At 35.7% G+C, this 17,584-nt stretch overlaps 1 protein-coding gene across 1 annotated transcript in view; it reads right to left on the bottom strand.

The window, feature by feature from the left end:
* Window positions 1-12,559, bottom strand: part of ARMC3 (armadillo repeat containing 3) — a 55,467-nt gene extending 42,908 nt beyond the window's left edge. Inside the window, exons 1-3 of the mRNA XM_026843520.1 lie at window positions 12,505-12,559; window positions 8,406-8,454; window positions 363-480 (exon numbers count right to left, since the gene is read on the bottom strand). Of these exons, the coding sequence (XP_026699321.1) occupies window positions 363-480; window positions 8,406-8,453 (166 nt within the window). The 5' untranslated portion in view covers window position 8,454; window positions 12,505-12,559. The remainder of the gene's footprint in view (window positions 1-362; window positions 481-8,405; window positions 8,455-12,504) is intronic.
* Between the last annotated feature and the right edge of the window lie 5,025 nt (window positions 12,560-17,584).

Below are 17,584 nucleotides of genomic sequence, written 5' to 3'. Positions count from 1 at the left end.
GAAAACTGAATCTTGAAGTAACTACATTGGTACAGAAGTTTCAAACTGTAACATATAAAATACTTTCCCAGATGCAGATCTGTTTCTCATAACAAAACAGATCTATGTTATATTTAAACCAAGCTCTATTCAACAGAGAATGCAAAATTTTATAACAAAATGATAAAATTTTCCTTCACAGAAACCACAGGACTTCTTTATAACTGCAAATACAGGTTTGATAAATATTTCAGAAAACCCCCAAAACCCTGACAGAGACCTTTGAGACAAAATGAAGATTTCAATGCTAGGAAACTAAAAAATTTTGTACTACTATCAAAATCTAAAGAATTCAAAGGAAAGCTCATTCCAAAAAGACTAACCTTTTGATGCAAATTTATACAGAGCATCACAAGCTTTGGCCAAAACTTCCTCTTCAGGAGAACTAAGCATTAGCACAACCGTTGCTGCTGTTTTGCTTTCAATCAATAAAGGATCAAACTACAAACCAAAAAAAAGGAAAGAACAGTTTGAATTATACTGGCCTTCCCATGTGCTGTAGTAGACTCCCACATTTCATTTAAAAAAAAAATACTCTAGTTTAAGATCTACACTGAATTTGAAATATCAACATGAGTTGCTATTTACTTGGAGAAATTAATTTTTTTTAATAACAATTTGAGACATTGTCAAAAAATAAGAAAGAATAATTGACTTCCAAATATAAGTATGATTTCATCCTGTATGAAGATTTTGGGGAAACCATGACACTTTCCCTGTACATCTAGGAAGTCTTGAAGGCAACAAACTATGTAATTCTGTTACACAAAGAGCATCCTGCAGCTTTGGAAACAAACAGGAGAAGTTGTTTCTTTTGAGCAGCTGTGCACAGAGCCTATGAACTTAGGTGTTGTGTGAGGAAGAGGATTTGGTTACTCTGTGGCATTAACACTTTGTGGTTGCTTTAAAAAAAAGGACCCTTCCTGTGCCTTTGTCAACTCAGTTCACTAGCTCACTACAATCTTGTACCAGCTGAAGTATTTCCATGATACAATCCCTGCTCATCCAGCTAGAAATGATACAAAGTGTTCATTTCTGTTTCTGACCTCTCTCATACAGAAATAAATCTTCCAACAAATCTGGCAATTTTCACCCTCTTAATAGACTCTTTAGGACTAACATCACTTAAGCAAAGGAATCTTCAAAAAAAAGCCTTTTGTTCTTTAACAATTTCTGAAAATTCTACCACTAAAAAGTTTATGCTTATTTGGATTTAATATAATTTTTTGATCTGGAAAACCTGTGGTCTATCCTCACACTTTAGGCCCATAGAGTATCTGTGTTGCATACTGGAGTCATGCAGACCCTCAATATTAATGTACTTATTTTTAAAACACAGGAGATTAATCATTTAAAATAGCAATACAGATTATTTTAAAATATTATTACAATGTATACTTATACCATAGATATTTAAATGTCTATTATTTGGTTTACTTCATATAAAACCCTCTAACAGCTATATCAGAGGCACATGTTGCTGAACAATAAAGGCATGAAGATACATACAAGTCAGCTGTCAAGCAAGGAAATTATTTGGAGCAAATCAAAAAAGTTATGAGTGTGCCAGAAGGAAAATGAACAAAGAGGAGTCTTTTTTCTTCTCCTTCCTCTGACTTGTTCAAAAATCAGGCAGAATATGATACTAGTACCCAGACTTCTAAATTTTAAGGTTTTTAAACCTAAGCAATTTCATCATCTTCCATGAGGCATATCACACATTTAACAGTCTGCAAGATCACAATCCAAGTTTCATTAACAGTTAAGAGGTGACCAGGCTAATGTGATTAACTGGTCTCCCTAGCTTCAAGCAGGTCTGAAAACCTGAAGACATGTCCAACTTCATGTTGAGATAAGCTAGAGGCAGAGGACAAGTCATGGAACAAAGTTCCTTGTTAAAGAAAATATAATCAGCTTACTGTACAATAAGTAATTTTGCTTAATAATGACTCAGCAACAAAAATTAAACCAAATAGTGGCACAGTGGTCCAAGTTACATCTTAATGATAGGCCTAAAATAATGGAATTGTTTAATGGAAATTTTCTTTTTGGATTGTAAGGAGGCAACAAGTTCTGTTTATCACAGCTACATTCACTCATTCTACCCCTATGAGAGGCATATAGAGAATTAAGAGATGACTGAAAGTTCCTTTAGCTACCTTCATACTTCCATACTCCTGCACATTTGTGTTCTTGTGTGGACAGAACTTGATCCTTCAGGTGAGTGCTATGATTTAAACACAGACATAACTCCTGAGTCTGGCCAAATACTTGGCGATGGGATAAAATTGTAATTTTTAGTAGAGGCTGTTATTCCTCCAGAGAAAAATAAACACTAAGATTGATCTCAGATGAAGTTTAGTAAGAAATGAATTATGAAATAAGACTTAAATCTCAGTTATTTATTTACATTGAGTTGATACCAAAGATGCTACTATGTTGCTTCATTTTCATTGCCTCTCATGTTCACAAGTAATCATATAAATTACAATTCAATGGTAATTCCTAGGATTTAATGACAGATTGGCACATGACCAGAATGAAATTGGTCTAATCTCTGCCCAATTGTATAGACTTTACTACATACTATATCACCACTACTGTCTGAAATATTCAATAGGCACTTTCCTAGCAGAAGTAGTTTTGTGCTGAAAACCTGGAAGGGACTTTTGCTTATCATAATGCCAGCATAGTTAAAAAAAAAAAAAAAAAAAAAAAAAAAAAAAAAATTCAAATCTTGCTCCTAAATCTTCATACATCATCGCAGACTTTTCCCTTAACGGCACACACAGGACAGATTGTGTGCTAGAATAATATTAAGAAAAACCAAGTTAAATGAAAAAGAAGCTGTAACTAAAAAACTTCTAGATAACTTTGATCATTATTTTTGTGTACGTTTGATTTCAAAGCCATAAGAAATTGCAGAGTATTTGCGGGGTTTTTTTCACTTCCATCAACTTAACTTAGTTGAAAATGAAGGTGATACAAAATATGTTTCCAGTCAGACCAAAGACCCACCTAGCCCAGCATCCTCTCCTCGACAAAGGCCTCTAAAAGGTGTGGGCAAGCAGACTATTAAACTTTGCTTATATTCCCTCCCATACTCCAGCACTCTGCCACCGAGAGAACTGGTGATCTAGTGATTTTATATTTGTGCTCAAAAAGTCTAAGAAAAATTTTCCACCAGTTAATTTGGTAAATAATTTTTGAAACCATCTGTATTTTAGCCACCCTTAATATTCTCAGACACAAGTATCACAGTTTAACAGCCATATATATAGCTGTGCCTTTTCTTTGTTTTAGAACTAGAACCTGATAATTTTATTTGTCCTCCACAGTTCATTCACCATAAGAAACAGAGGAATAAATTACACCCATTTGCCTTCTCTGCATATTCATCCTTTTGTAAGTTTCTATGGTATTCCTCTTCACAATCATTTCCTTTCAGGAATGAAGAAACCTACTCTCTTTGATCCTTCCTAATACGAAAGCCACACTGTCTTATCTTTCTGTAGTTCAACTGTACTTTTTTTGAGATGGAAACACCAGAACTGTTAATGGCATTCAACTTGTGCATGTATAATGCATTTGCTAGTGACATGGGGTGTTTTGCCTTTTATTTCTGGAATTTGAAATGTATTTATTCACTTTTGCCTACTTAGTAACTGGCTGCCATTTTTACGAAAGTATCTGCATTAACTCTGATAAACTGGATGACACAGGTTGCAGAATAAAACCCGACATTCCACTGGCAACCTCTCTTCATTATGACAACTGAACAGTAATTTATTTTCTCACCTTTGCTTTCTATTTTATAACCAGACATTATTGCCAGGAATGGAATTTCTTTTTCCTGTTGGTGTTTATATGAGTGAAGAGCCTGATCTAAAAACTTCTGATAATAATAACTCTAATAACTGTATCAACCAGATCACCATTATCCACTGGCTCACTCACTCCTTGAAAAAATTAAAAAATATTTCAGAGACTGCACTTTCCTCTACACAAACAGTATTGATTTACCACATTCTTATTTATCCATGAACCTTTTCTTTTTTTTCTTTTTTCTTCCACAGCATGTAGGACAATCTTTCTGTAATTACTGATGTATTTCTTTTTGAAAAGGAAATTTTCTACCCTCCATTCCTCTAGTACAAAGGGTACACATCAAATACCATAAGTAATAGTAACACAATTTCAGGTTTTAGTTCTTTTTCAGTTGGACAAGACCTGGGCAAATGCTATTTGTTCATATTTGGACAATTTATTCACATTTGTTTTAGCAATTTGCTATATAGCTTTGTCTTTTGATACAAAAAGAAGTAATTTTGCTTTTCTTTTATGACTTTAATCACCTTATAGTGTTCCTCTAAGAAGCTTCTTGCTTCTAGTCATTTTGGAAAAGCTTTATTGATAGCTTTCTAGCTCTCTCCCCAGATATTTTGGTGTGTTGTGACACTGTGCTTTTCCTTCTCATTTGTGAGTGCAAGGTTTTTCTTGTTTTCCCATTTAGATACAAATCCCACCTTTTGAAGGATGTATTTATCTGCTATCATTGTATTGTTTAATCATGCTGTTATTTAAAAAAAAAAAATCCTTTAAATTTGAATTAATTGACTACAAGTCTGCTTTATCCTTGCACCTTCTGTAGACTCTTTAGAAGCATTACTAATATATTTGATATTCTTAACCCCTTTTCCTTTACCTAGAATAACAGTTAATATATATCTGGTCATGATAACTGTTTCAGTTCTGTCATTGTCTGATCTTCTATACTAACAATATAAACCCAAGATACTCCACTGAATCACAGATGATGTTTGAAGGCACTTCTGGAGGTGATCTGGTCCAACTGCCCTGTCCAGAGAAGGATCAGCTATAGCACAGGGCTGGTGCACAGTCTGATCTTGAGTATCTCCAAGGATGGACACTCCATAACCTCTCTGGGTAAGCTGTGTCATGTTCCACCATTCTTACAGTAAAAGAGGATTTTTTTTTTTCTTATGTTTAAATGAAACCACCTGGGTTTCAGTTTTTGCCCACTGCCTCCCATCCTTTCACTGAGCACTACTGAGAAGACCCTGGCCTGACTTCTTTACTCCCTTCTAGCAGGTATTTCTACACAATGATAAGACCCCTCCAAGCTTTGCTCAAGACCGAACAGACCCAACCCAGTCTCTCCTCATATGACAAATGCTCCAAGCCTTTGGCAGCCTTGTTTCAGTAAGTCCATGTCTCTCCTGTACTGGGGAACCCAGAACTCCAGGTGTGGTCTCACTCACCATCACTGAGTGGAAGACAATAGTCCCCTCTCTCCAGTTGCTGGCAAAACACTGCCTAATGCACCCCAGGATTTTGTTAGGTTTCTTTACCCCAAGTGCACATTGCTGGTGCACGTCCACCAGAATCTCCAGGTCCCTTCCTGTAAAGCTGCTTTCCAGCTGGTCATCACCCAGTCTGTATCAGTTTTTCTTCCCCCACGTACAGGATTTGGCATTTCCCTTTATTGAACTTAATGAAATTCCCATTTTCCCTTTTTTCTAGTTTGCTGAAGTCCCTCTGAATGGCTGCACAACCATCTGGTCTGTCAATCACTCCTCTCAATTTTGTATCATCTGCAAACTTGCTGAGGGTGCACTCTGTCCCATCATTCAGGTCACTAATGAAGAGGTTAAACCGTACTGGCCCTGGGATCAACCCCTGGGGCACAACACTAGAGCCTGACCTCCAGCTGGACCTCATGCTGCTGACCACAACCCTCTAAGTCTGGCAGTTCAGCTAGTTTACAATTCATTTACACTGTCTATTTATCTTGTCTGTATTTCATCAGTTTGTCTATGAGGATGTTATGAGAGACAGTGTTGAAAGCCTTACTAAAAACAAGTCAAATATTTAGGCATTAATTGCTGAAAAGGTGTTTCTGTGGAGACTGAATTTCAGGAGTTGACAGTGCCACTTCACATATTCCCCTTTTTAACATTACTGTTGTGAATTAAGCCATTATCAAAAATATTCAGGTAGCTATAGTTTTCTTTCAGTGATAATGCTTCAGTATTTTACCTAGTGGTAATCTTAGGCTTCCCTTTTAATGTCTATGCCCTAGCTGATGATCAACTAGTAATGTCCAGACCAAACTTAATGAAGGTATTATATGAAAAGTTCCTATCAATCTATGTCAAAGTTAACATATTTTATCTGCCTGAATTACTGTCTAAGGTCATCCATATAGAGATAGAGGCTCAAAGCAGTATTTTTCCTGGAGAAGCCCGATTCTTATAACAGATAATAGTAAAAGACAAATTATGAAAGGCAGGTAAAATAGAGTCCTCTGGAATACTTTCTTAAACATATAAGCAGTGGATATGCTAGGAGATGTGTTTCCCACCTGTTCCTAGAAAACTATAAAAATTAGTGGTCATCTGCAGTACCATATATTCCCAGAGCATTCCACAAGCACAAAGGCTCTCTTTTATAAGCCTGTCCACATTATCTTAAGGCTTCTTTTCTTGGACTTGACATTTTTATAAGCAGATTATCAATCAGAAGATAATAGCTAATACATCTTTTATTTTGTCTGCATCTCGTTTCCTGCCATCTGAAATATCCAGGTGAAATTTAGTTTTGAGATTTGATTTTACATGATCATTAGTAACAATATTCTCATAGCTAGAAGATTTTCTCGTTGATAGTTACACCTAATCAATGATATATTTTAATGTTTAATACTGTTTTGTTACGCAACATCCTTTTTTTTTTTTTTCTCCTGATAGGACTGTTAGAAGAGACATGCTAGCCTGAAGTACAATAGGGTAACAACTAAGCCAAAAACTGCAGATGCCATCAGGAATTCACTCTTACCAACTCTTTCCTTTTTAATAGTTTTACTGACCTTTTCTGTAATTTTTTTTTTCAATTTTTAAATACATTTTCTAACATTATTCACAGTTTATTGTAATAGTTAGTAGGCTGTACCATACTTTTCTCCAGAAACATTTATGGTGTCTTTTGGATCTAGAAATTGTGGTGCTGCTTCTACTTTCTAGATATTTTCTGAAAAAGTAAGCTTTTATTACTCTGGAGGGAGTTAGCTCATCTGTATGCCTTAAATCTACTGTCATGCCTTTCAATTTTTTTTTCTTAGACTTTTAATTAGTCCTATCCACATTACCTTCTTTGTGTCTCCTCCTGATTTCCTAGGTTATTCCATACAGAAATGGCTTTAGGTCAATTTAACCTCTCATGTTGAAGTTTTATGTCAAGTCTTCTTTCATAAGGATTTACTATTGATTGGAGCTTATGAATTATGTTTGTAATATTCATCTTTCCACAGAACAGTTGGGCAAAACCTGACATCAATTGCTATACCTCAGTGACATCATGGCTATTGGATATTACCGTCTTACACAAAATTATTTATGCTTATTTAATATTGAAATGGTGACATAATTTTTGCTGATAAACTTTTCAATGACCTTTGAAAAAGCTCTTGCAGTACCATTACTCTACAGACAAACCTATTGTTTTTTTAAAACAGTGTATTGAACTTTGCATTTAGTTTCATGCTCCTCTGTGGGACTCACTGAGGCCCTGATTTTCATTAACTTAGTTATTATCTGGCACAGGATTTATATTACACTCTTTTCAATGTTTCTGTCTTATTTCCTGTACTTATTTCTGAATAAACAAATTAAACTTAAAAAATACCTTTATTTTGAACCTCTGTGTTTTGGGGGGTCTCCTTCTACATTGTCAATTTAGAGAAACTCTCTAAAAGCGTAATAGTGTCAGACGCTTTTGAAAAAAAGTCACATTACCACCATTATTCCATATTTGTCTTCAGCGCTACTACTTCTCACTGTGGCACTTCCAATGATACCAGAAAAACCTGAACTGCTGCTGAAGACTGTATAGATCCAGAATACATAGTACTGTCATTCCAAATATCTGTAAGATTTTGTATTAAAAACCTTTGCTGATCCATCTAGGCTCTTAACTCTTTCATCCTTAAAGAAAGGGGATGCCTCCACAGTTGAAAAGACAGACAGATTTCAGGTTGCTCCTCTCCCTTCTTTGATTTTTACAAATGGAAAGCTAATACTGTTCTTCAAATAAAAAGAAGCCTGGATTGTTTCATACATTACTGTTTGCAAAGCCTGCCAAAGACAACAATCTCCACAAAGAACTACACATGCCTAGTTACTCTGGTTTGTATGCTGTCCAAGAAAAGCAGAAACAGAATCATCTTTGAAAGACATTTTTAGAATAATGTGGGTAAGCTAAGAGAGTAAGGAACTATGTAAGGATGGCAGAACTGGGCCTATAACTGTAACGTTTATTTTATAGCACATAGCAGTTTATAAACTTACCACATCCTTGGGTGGAGGCTCTACTTTCTTCTTTACTTTTTTACCCATTCTAAAAACAAAAACAAAAAATAAAAGCAGACAAACAAACTCCCTTCTGTGTTTCAGGAATCAGTTTACCAGTGATTTAGGAAAGCTTGTAAGACAGACTTTCTCATTTATTTGACCCACCTAATCAGTTTGAAGATTTCTACGCAGAAAGTTGTCCCTTATAAACAATGCAAACTTTCTAACACTTGAATACATTTGGTAAATACATCTGTCAACAAAATACATAATTAAAAAAAAAGATCTGAGACATCACAGGCTCAAGTTGTAATGTGGTACAAATACATAGGACATGATTTTCTGTGTTAGTTCTATCTGCATCTATAAATCATATGTGAACTTGAAGGTCCTATTAGATTCCCCTTGTTTGTTTATACATTCTATGTTGGCAAACATTCTATACAACTGCAAAATGTACAAATAAGTTCTACCTTGAAAATGAGGTTTGAATTCACTTTGAATTCTCTGTTCATATTTCACAGAAGACAAAAAATCAGGTCTGCAAGTATTAAGAAGCAGTTCTGCACAATACAAATCACTGATTAAAAAATACAATTCACTGATTACAAAAAGGTTACATCTATTTACACCAAGTCCAGCTTCTGCCTTTTGCTTTGTCTGTATTAGCACATGTGTATGTGAACCAGGAGGACCTTCTCAGCTGCATCTAATAGTAGCTTCTGAAGCATATGGATGTAATACCTCATGTGGACCTAATTTCATGCGGCTTGCAAAACTTCAGCACAGCCTTCCAGTTAAGCTACAGGCAAAAGTAAAGAGCAACATGACCCACTAGCACTAGCTATGCATAGAACATAACACAAGTTATGCCAAACTTAGGTTTGTTTTAACACTGTGTAAAAGTGAAATGTGCACTGTTATTACCCATTAGTAACTCCTCAGTTAGTTCTCAAAGGGAAACTACACATTCACCCTCAGCCAGGACTATCCTGACAATCGCTCTGTGGTATAAGAGATTATTTTCTAGTGCAATATGAGCTGTAGCCTGGCTTATTACAGAATTTGGGGTTATCAGTTGTGTTCAACAAAAAATTGGAGCTCTTCTTGAATCCTCTGAATTTTTACAGGTATTGTTCCTCTACTGGCCTCTCAAACTGTAACACAGCAGTAGTGAAACCAGTTGATAAGTACATCCTAAAAATGGATCTGAAATTTAAAACTTCATAGGCAGGTCACTAATTGTAGCTTTGAGAGGAAGACCCATACAATCAAAGATTCTTCAGCTCCGATCTCTTTACCCTTGTCCATATATATATATATATATATATATATATACACACCTCTGTGAATACATACAGACACACTAGAATTCAGTGCTTCAGGAAATGCAGCTTTGGCTAGGGAGGAATTAACTCATATAAGAGAAAGCATAAGGACAAATTACTGACAATATATTAAAAAAAATGATGGACACGCTACCTTCTGATTTATGCAATCACTGCAGAAAGTAAGCATCATGCACACATACAAGAATCAGATTTACAAGGACATTCAGGAAATCTAGATTATTAAAATTGTATTAAATCCTGGTATGGATATACAGACAGTTATTTAGAATTATTCAGTTCATCTCAATTCATTTCAGATACAAATTAAGCTAAAGTCATAAAAGGCAATTTTAATTCTGAATGAGTTTAATTAGGTTTAAACCAAACAATTTTAAAAGTTAATTCATGTAGAAGTATTTATCATGTTGTACAATTAATGTTCAGAGATTGAAATAATTACACATATTTCAAGAGTGTGAATAACTAAAGTCTTTAATTGTAGATATTTCTTCACACTGTATAAATACCTCCAACTTCTGAGAATATTGTCAAGAAACATACATTTTTCTACACGTTCAGAAATATTTGGTTCCTTAGTAGTATTAGAAAAGCAGTACGATCTGTAGCAACAAGCTCAGAGAATGAGACAATTCATTTATTGTGGATTATGTCTCTCTGTCTGTTTCTTTGATGCAGTTAGTATTCTGGATTTCAACGCATTCTGCCATCAGCTGTTGGTTTTAGCTTTGTTCCCGTAAAGCACTCTGTATTCAGTGGTCATTCTCTGGCTTGAGGCAATGATGCACGTGAAATCTTTGGCTTACTGATAATTAAAAATGTGTCTTCTGCATTGAATTTTAGTTATTGTAGACAATCAATGTGTACAGGTATTGAAAGGCTACTGACCCATAAAATTCAAATCCCTTTCTCTCCATGATATCTGCATGCTGTCTTTTTCTCAGTAGGTTTACAGTATGCATACCTTTGACTCTCAGTTTACTATTCTAAACATTTAGAATTCAGAACAAATTTGTGGCAGGATTTAGATTTTAAAATGTGATTAGATGGTGGGTCTATGTTACCTGAAAATTTTCTTTTAAAAGCTAAACCTCTATTCACTAGTAATGAAGTGTAATTAATTAAATCTTAAAGACAAAATAAAGAAGATTCTCATTTAGGTAGTATTCTCTACTTCATGTTCTGTAGGCTTCTAGAATCATAGGACCATACTTTTTTCACCTATGCTTTTTGAGATTAAAGGGTTGATTGTTTTAAATCATGTAGAGCTAGAGCTAATAAAGGACTTGGACATAAAAGATGTAGCCAACGTATAGGCAAGCAATCTATGAAGTTATCATTCTATGTTACTTTCTGTCCTTCACCTGGAATTTATTGCCTTCAGTGGTAAACAAATGAGCCTGCTTTACTCTGCTCCTTTCAGTGCAGTGGTCTCATCAGGTGTTTTCTCTCATCAAGCAGAATAGTCATTATGTCTAAATAAATCCTCACTCCAGAACTACAGTACCCAATACTCTCCCTCAGCTCTGGCTATTCTTGGTGCCTAAGCTCAGCAGAACTTCATTAGGGCCTACAGCTTTCCCATAGGACCAGAACTACCCCAGGGTGAGTATCTTAAAGTTGAATACCCAGAAACTATGAGTGGTGTCCACTAAACCAAAATAGGCATCAGTACTTAAGTTAGTAACTCTCCCTGATAATTGATGGAGATCTAGTCAGCGTATTTCAATAGCTCTTAAGGTATCTAAAACTGAATTGCACCTTAAAAATAACTACTTTTTCCTTGGACCAAAACCAGTCAAGAGTTAATAACTCATGTATGGACGTTTATGTTGATACCTAAAGTTAGTGAGATAAACTTATTATCCTGTTTCTCTACATGAATCCACATACCAGTCTAGGTTTGGCAGATACTATCACAGCAGGCTGAGCATTAGCAGAACTAGGCATATGACAAAACAAAGCCACCCTGTCCTTTTAAAAGTGGCTGAAGGAACAGGCCCATCTCCAGTTAACATCTCTGTGACTAGAAAATTTTGCCCATAAGTGTAAAATTATTTTGAGGAAGGTCACAAATATAGACTTTTTAGTTCAAAAGTGGAACCTTCTAACCTCTTGGCTATTATATCATGAACTGGCATCTCTGCCATGTCAAAAAAAAATAAAGAAAAATTATATTTTTTGAAAGATTTGTTGTAAATGTCTGCCCAGAGAGGCAGATTCCAAGTACTAGATCGTAAGGTAATGATGGCCATGATCCCTGTACTTAATTAATTTTATTGTCTTGCTCTAGGAGTCTCTCTGCTCCGTGTGAATAGTTTCTTAGATTGCAGATCTGAGATATCCACTTATTTCTAGTCACTATATTTACAAAAAAACCCAAAACAAGATGACGTCTAGCAAGTGAGCTTTAACAAAAAAGAGTTGATAAATCATTCTTTGAAACATGAGGGAATGTTTCTCTTCAAAATGGTGGTTTTCAAAATACTGAAATATCTTAAACACTTCCTTTACAGTATGGAGTGTATACCTGTAGTATTGGAGTCCTGTTGCATACACTTAAAGACCATAATATTACATGTTTTTAAGTCGGACAATGCATTTAGAAAACATCACTTGTTCCACCTGCATCTTCTGTTTTCTAAAACCTTAAATAACTGACACAATGTAAGACCCTGCACATACTGAATGTTAGCAAGACATGAGACAAAGAACAAGTCGAGCACACAGTCAGCTGTGGAACTTACTCTTTAGCCAAGGATTCAAAGGTCTCTTCTGAGAGCAGTTACTCCTGTGGAAAAGCAGTGCAAAGGGAAGGATTTAAGAATAGCTTCTAACCAGTTATTTATCACATGATTCACTTTGTGAATTAATTGTCCCATACTTTAAGACAGTCTGAAGCTGTATTACTACAACCTGGCCATGATTTTCAGGTTCTTCCCAACAACAATGTACAAGTGAGATTCTTTTTGCCTCCTAAATGATAATAACGTAATCTCAGTTAGTCTAGCTAGTTTAAGTGAAGTCTTGCTGTTTCTTCTTGTCTCACAGAAATTAAAACTATTTTTTCTGTGATAACAATGAAAATTGCCTATAAATTGGTCATCTTCATTGATTATTTTAATTGATTTCTGCATGGACACTCTAATTCTGCTGTCTTCCAATGTAATCAAAAGGAAGATACTAAAATCAGCATTAGCAGACAATCTCACCCCTTTCTTGAGCCCATAAACTAGTATGTCCTTTGTATGACATCTTAAATATCTTCCTCATCATTCTCAGGTAGCTTTGTCATAACTAAGAGAACAACGTGGAATAATCTTGAAACTCCCTTCTTTCTTTCTCCCAAATGGATCAACAGACTCCCCTTGCCCAGTGTTGTAATGCTAGCGCAAGCATTTAATATATTACAAAATACTGGGCTTCATAGGAGAAAAGAGTTAAAAAGAAATACCAGGTCCAATTTAATATTCAGTTCCTGAAGAAATATGCTGTATGAATATAATACATTATATGAGAGACCAATTAAGTCAAGACCTTCCAATCTTGTTTTATCTGTGCCCATGTGTATATTAGGCAAAAAATGATCTAAGTCAAGAATTAGCTACTGTGCAACAGATGTTAACTAACCAAACAACTAGAATCTCATCCTAGATACAAGATAATAATTTCTATTTTGATTCAGCTGGAGAAAGTTTATCCCACTGCAGAAAAGGACTAAATATACTCTGATCATTCTGAGAGTTCATTTAAAAAGTATGTTTTTTTAATGATCTGTGTGTTCACAAATTATACACACACAAACCAAAAGAATCATTCAAATTAATACTGAGGGTGGAGTACTCTGCAGATAAACCTTAAAACCAAAATGAGTTTGTAGTTAAATGCCAGGTTGAGGAAACAACTATGAGAGAGAAAATATGGGGAATTTAGGTGAGTTTAAAAATAATGCAATTACAAATAATTGACACTTTTTATTTGCATTCTGATATAATATTAACATTCAGCTGAACGTTACTTTCAGAAGCCCAACAGTAGATGCCTAGATTTTTAACAAAAGCCAAGGTTATCAGTATGTGACTCCACAATCTGATGCTGTGAAAACATGCAAGATTTGCAATAAAATTTTGACTCATGTAGAGCCTCTGATTAATAGCAGTGCCTTTTTTCATACTGCCCAAGGACAATACTTTGCTGTTTTCTGAAGCTGAACAGCTTGGTACAACTAGTAAGAGGCATACTAAGTCAAGAGCGTTTCACTTGTGTTAAGGTCCTAAGCTGTAGAGGCAGAATGTATTTTCCAATCTGTACAGTGTAAAAGATGATGTATGAATGTTAATAAAAAGAAGTAATGGGAATTAAAGAACATTCTTTCCAAATCACAGAATAACTAAGAGGCCTCAGCACAAAAAAAAAACCCCTCCTTTAGTGAATAGGAACAGTCTTCCATAGCAGATCAGTATCTTGCCTCCAGAGTGGTAAGAGCCAAGTGCTTCTGATAAATGCGTGAAACCAATCCCAAAAGTCAGATTTCCTCCATCTGTTACAGGTTTTTTATTTCCCTAAAGTGCAACGGTTTAGATCTCCTGAAGTTTTTATGTTCTTCCTAACAATAGTAGCTATTTTTACTGTCCACATACATGCTCAATCCTTTTACTCTTCCTTCTTAGTCTGACATGCTACGGCACAGGTCCAATTGTCAAGTGTACTGTATAAAGAACTACTACTTAGATTTAAAAAATATGTAAACAGTTTACATGTGTTGTTCGAGTCAACACAACATCCCCTTGTTCTTGTATTACAACTTTAGTTAAAAGATGCCCTGACTTGATCTTTTCTACTTGCTTTTATAACTCCCTGTACATTCTGATTTATCACCTTTCTAAGCTGCCTTAATTATTTCTTTCCATATAGCTTTTCCAGACATATATGTTTCTTGTCTCAGGGTCCCTCTGTGACTGTTAAATCTTTCTCAGATATGATGAACCTAACCTGAAATACCATAATCAATTCTAGAACATTACTGATTTATTCCAGTGACATTATAACTTTTTGGGTATTAATTTTTACTCAATTTCCTCAGTGAAGATTTTCACTAAGCTATCCACATATGGTAAAAAGGTAATTTTCCCAGTTGATCACAATTAATTAGGCTCACTACTGAAGAGTATATTGTTTCAAATACGCCCAACAGTGTAAATTACATTGCTTCCATCAACAATGAATTTTATCTGTCAGTGTTACCAGTTCACCTAACTGCACAAGAGCTCTCAGAAGTTTCTAGCAGTCTTCTTTAGTCTTAACATAAATTATTTTCTCTCACCAGAAAATTTTGATTTTTCTATGTTATCGCTCATTTCCACGTTATAATGAACATATTAAATAACATCAGACCTAGGATGTATCCTTGGAGAATTCAAGCTGTGACAACCTGAATGAAGGAGATTTTTAGAAATTATGTGTGTGAGTTTAAATGTCTCACGGAGACACACAGTGAAATCCCTTATCCCATGAGAAACAGACTAAAGAAAAATTGACTTAATCTAAAACAAATGAGTGAGTAGTTACACAACCACTCTCTGAGCAAAGATAGCAGGATGCTTTTCATACAGAAGTCAAAGATGGTCTGGCTTAGGAAGAAAGATATTTTAAACACTAGTAAAAAAATAAAGACATTCCTAAGTTTTTAGCCAGCTGTGCCAATCTACAGGTCTTAAAATGAATGCCTCCTTCTGCCAGTTTCACAGGGACATTGGGTGAAAGGGATGTTCTGAATGATCAGATATATTGCCCTTCTCTGTCACAGCCACTGCCTCATGTTAATCCCACCAGATACCCATCATGCTGTACCTTAAAAACCATTAGGTATTTTGTTCCCACTTCTCTCGTTAAAGAGCTGTTCTACAAGCTGATTGCTCAGACAGTGACCTTTTTGAATTTTTAGTCTACATTTATTCATGACCAGTTTACTGTATTCATGTCATGTTTGAACACTGGTCAATTACTTTCTTTGTTGGCATGTACTAAAATATATTTTTTATAGTAAATATTTACACTATACTATATATATGTACTATATTCTATACATACTATATTGTATATTATATATACAATCTATATATTTACATATATAGAAACAGAATACATTTGAAAATAACATATACCCACCAGTTTTCATTTTGTTAGGTTAAAGAATTCTAATTTCCTCAAAGAAAAATGATTCTTCATTCCCCACATCATCCTCATAAGCCTTTTTTAAGCCAACCTCTTGAAAACATGGATGACCTCAGCTGAATACAGCATCCCAGATGAAGCCTCTCCTGTCTTGTACAAAACTGTACCCATACTTCCTCAGCCGTATTACTATCACATTCATGATTGTTATGGTTATGTCAGACTGCAAGAGTAGCCCTATCACGCAATTTTAACCGCTCATTTACCAAGCTAACAGTTTAAAAAAAAAAAAAAAAGAAAGAAAGAAAGAAAACTTTTGTAACAGTTCAGGACAAAAATACAAGTGGCAGGTTTGCAAGCAAAAGTAGGAACTCTTGGCATTCATTGTATTAGCAGAACCTTAGATAATCAGAAAATGGCAGTATGATAAAAATCACAAAAATTAAAGGAAATGTAAAAAAACAGAAATGTTGTGTTTAAAAAACAACCAGAAATGTTGTTTCCACCAAGGTGAGAAAGTGAGCTTGCTTACAGCCAATGAACAACAGAAAGCAGATGGGTTTATCTCACATAGGTTAAGACAACAATAAAGTATCAGACTACCTTATATAGATGATAATTTCAAATTATCCAAAAGATTATAAAAGAGCTCTGTTCTACAGATGATGCTACTCTGCCAGACAAATCCATACTTTGTTTTGAAATTCCTGTCTGCAGATGCCCCCAAACCTTTGACATACCAACAAATTAGTGCTATTTCCTCCCTAATAGCCTAATCACCTGTTAGCGTTCTTTCGGATAAAACGTCTGTATTTTAAATGTTATTCTTTTTCTTTCTCACCAATTATCCATACAATTTTAGGTCTCATACTTTTCATGTTACTGTCACACAAACTGCACATACTTTATCTGTAGTGCAGTGTTCTTTCATTGCTCATGTTACCTATCCAAATTTTTAAGGACCATTCTTTTTCTGGACAATATTAAGTTTCCTTAGGGCAAGTCCACTGCAGTTTCTTACCTCCCAGCCTACATCTAAAAATACTGGTCACAGTTATCCCCTTTGCTGAACTAGTCTGCCCGTGTCTTTCCCTGCGTTTGCTGACACCCGTTCCTAAGCTCCCAGTTTCTAGCAGGAAATAGCGTCAGGAGCCCCTAAGAGCAGGATTTGCTCTGCCTGGTGTTACATATTATGATGTTCATTCTGGTATACTTCAGCTGTTATTAAATCTTACAATTTTATTATAAAACTTGCTATTGTCGCTGCTTTTCTTAGAGGCGCCATTATCAAGCAGACTGTAAGTTTTGGGGGTCTTTCGGTTGTGGTTGGAGGAAAATTCAACGAATGACTTTAAGAATAATAACGAGAAGAATTGGCGATTCTTCTTAAAGTTTGACTCATGACTTGTGGAACTCTGCGGACGCGTGGGCCTCAGTCCACTGGTGAGGCGCCGAGGAGCCAGGCCCGTCCCGAAGGCAGCGGGCTCCGCCGGACACCTCCCGCCTAAGGCCGCACCGGCCGCGCCGCCCCCCGCGCTCGCGGCGTTAGGGCTCTAACCGGCGGCTCGCCACCGACACAAACCGCACTACCGCTGCTTCCTTGGGGCCGCCGCGCCCAGGCCCTCCGCCCCGGCGGTACCCGCCCGCTTCGCT

This window comes from Athene cunicularia, assembly GCF_003259725.1.
Source record: "Athene cunicularia isolate RWA chromosome 2 unlocalized genomic scaffold, athCun1 chr2_part1, whole genome shotgun sequence".
Classification (NCBI taxonomy): Eukaryota; Metazoa; Chordata; class Aves; order Strigiformes; family Strigidae; genus Athene; species Athene cunicularia.
The sequence above is the reverse complement of the archived record's forward strand: the minus strand, read 5'-3'. Positions and strand labels throughout refer to the sequence as shown.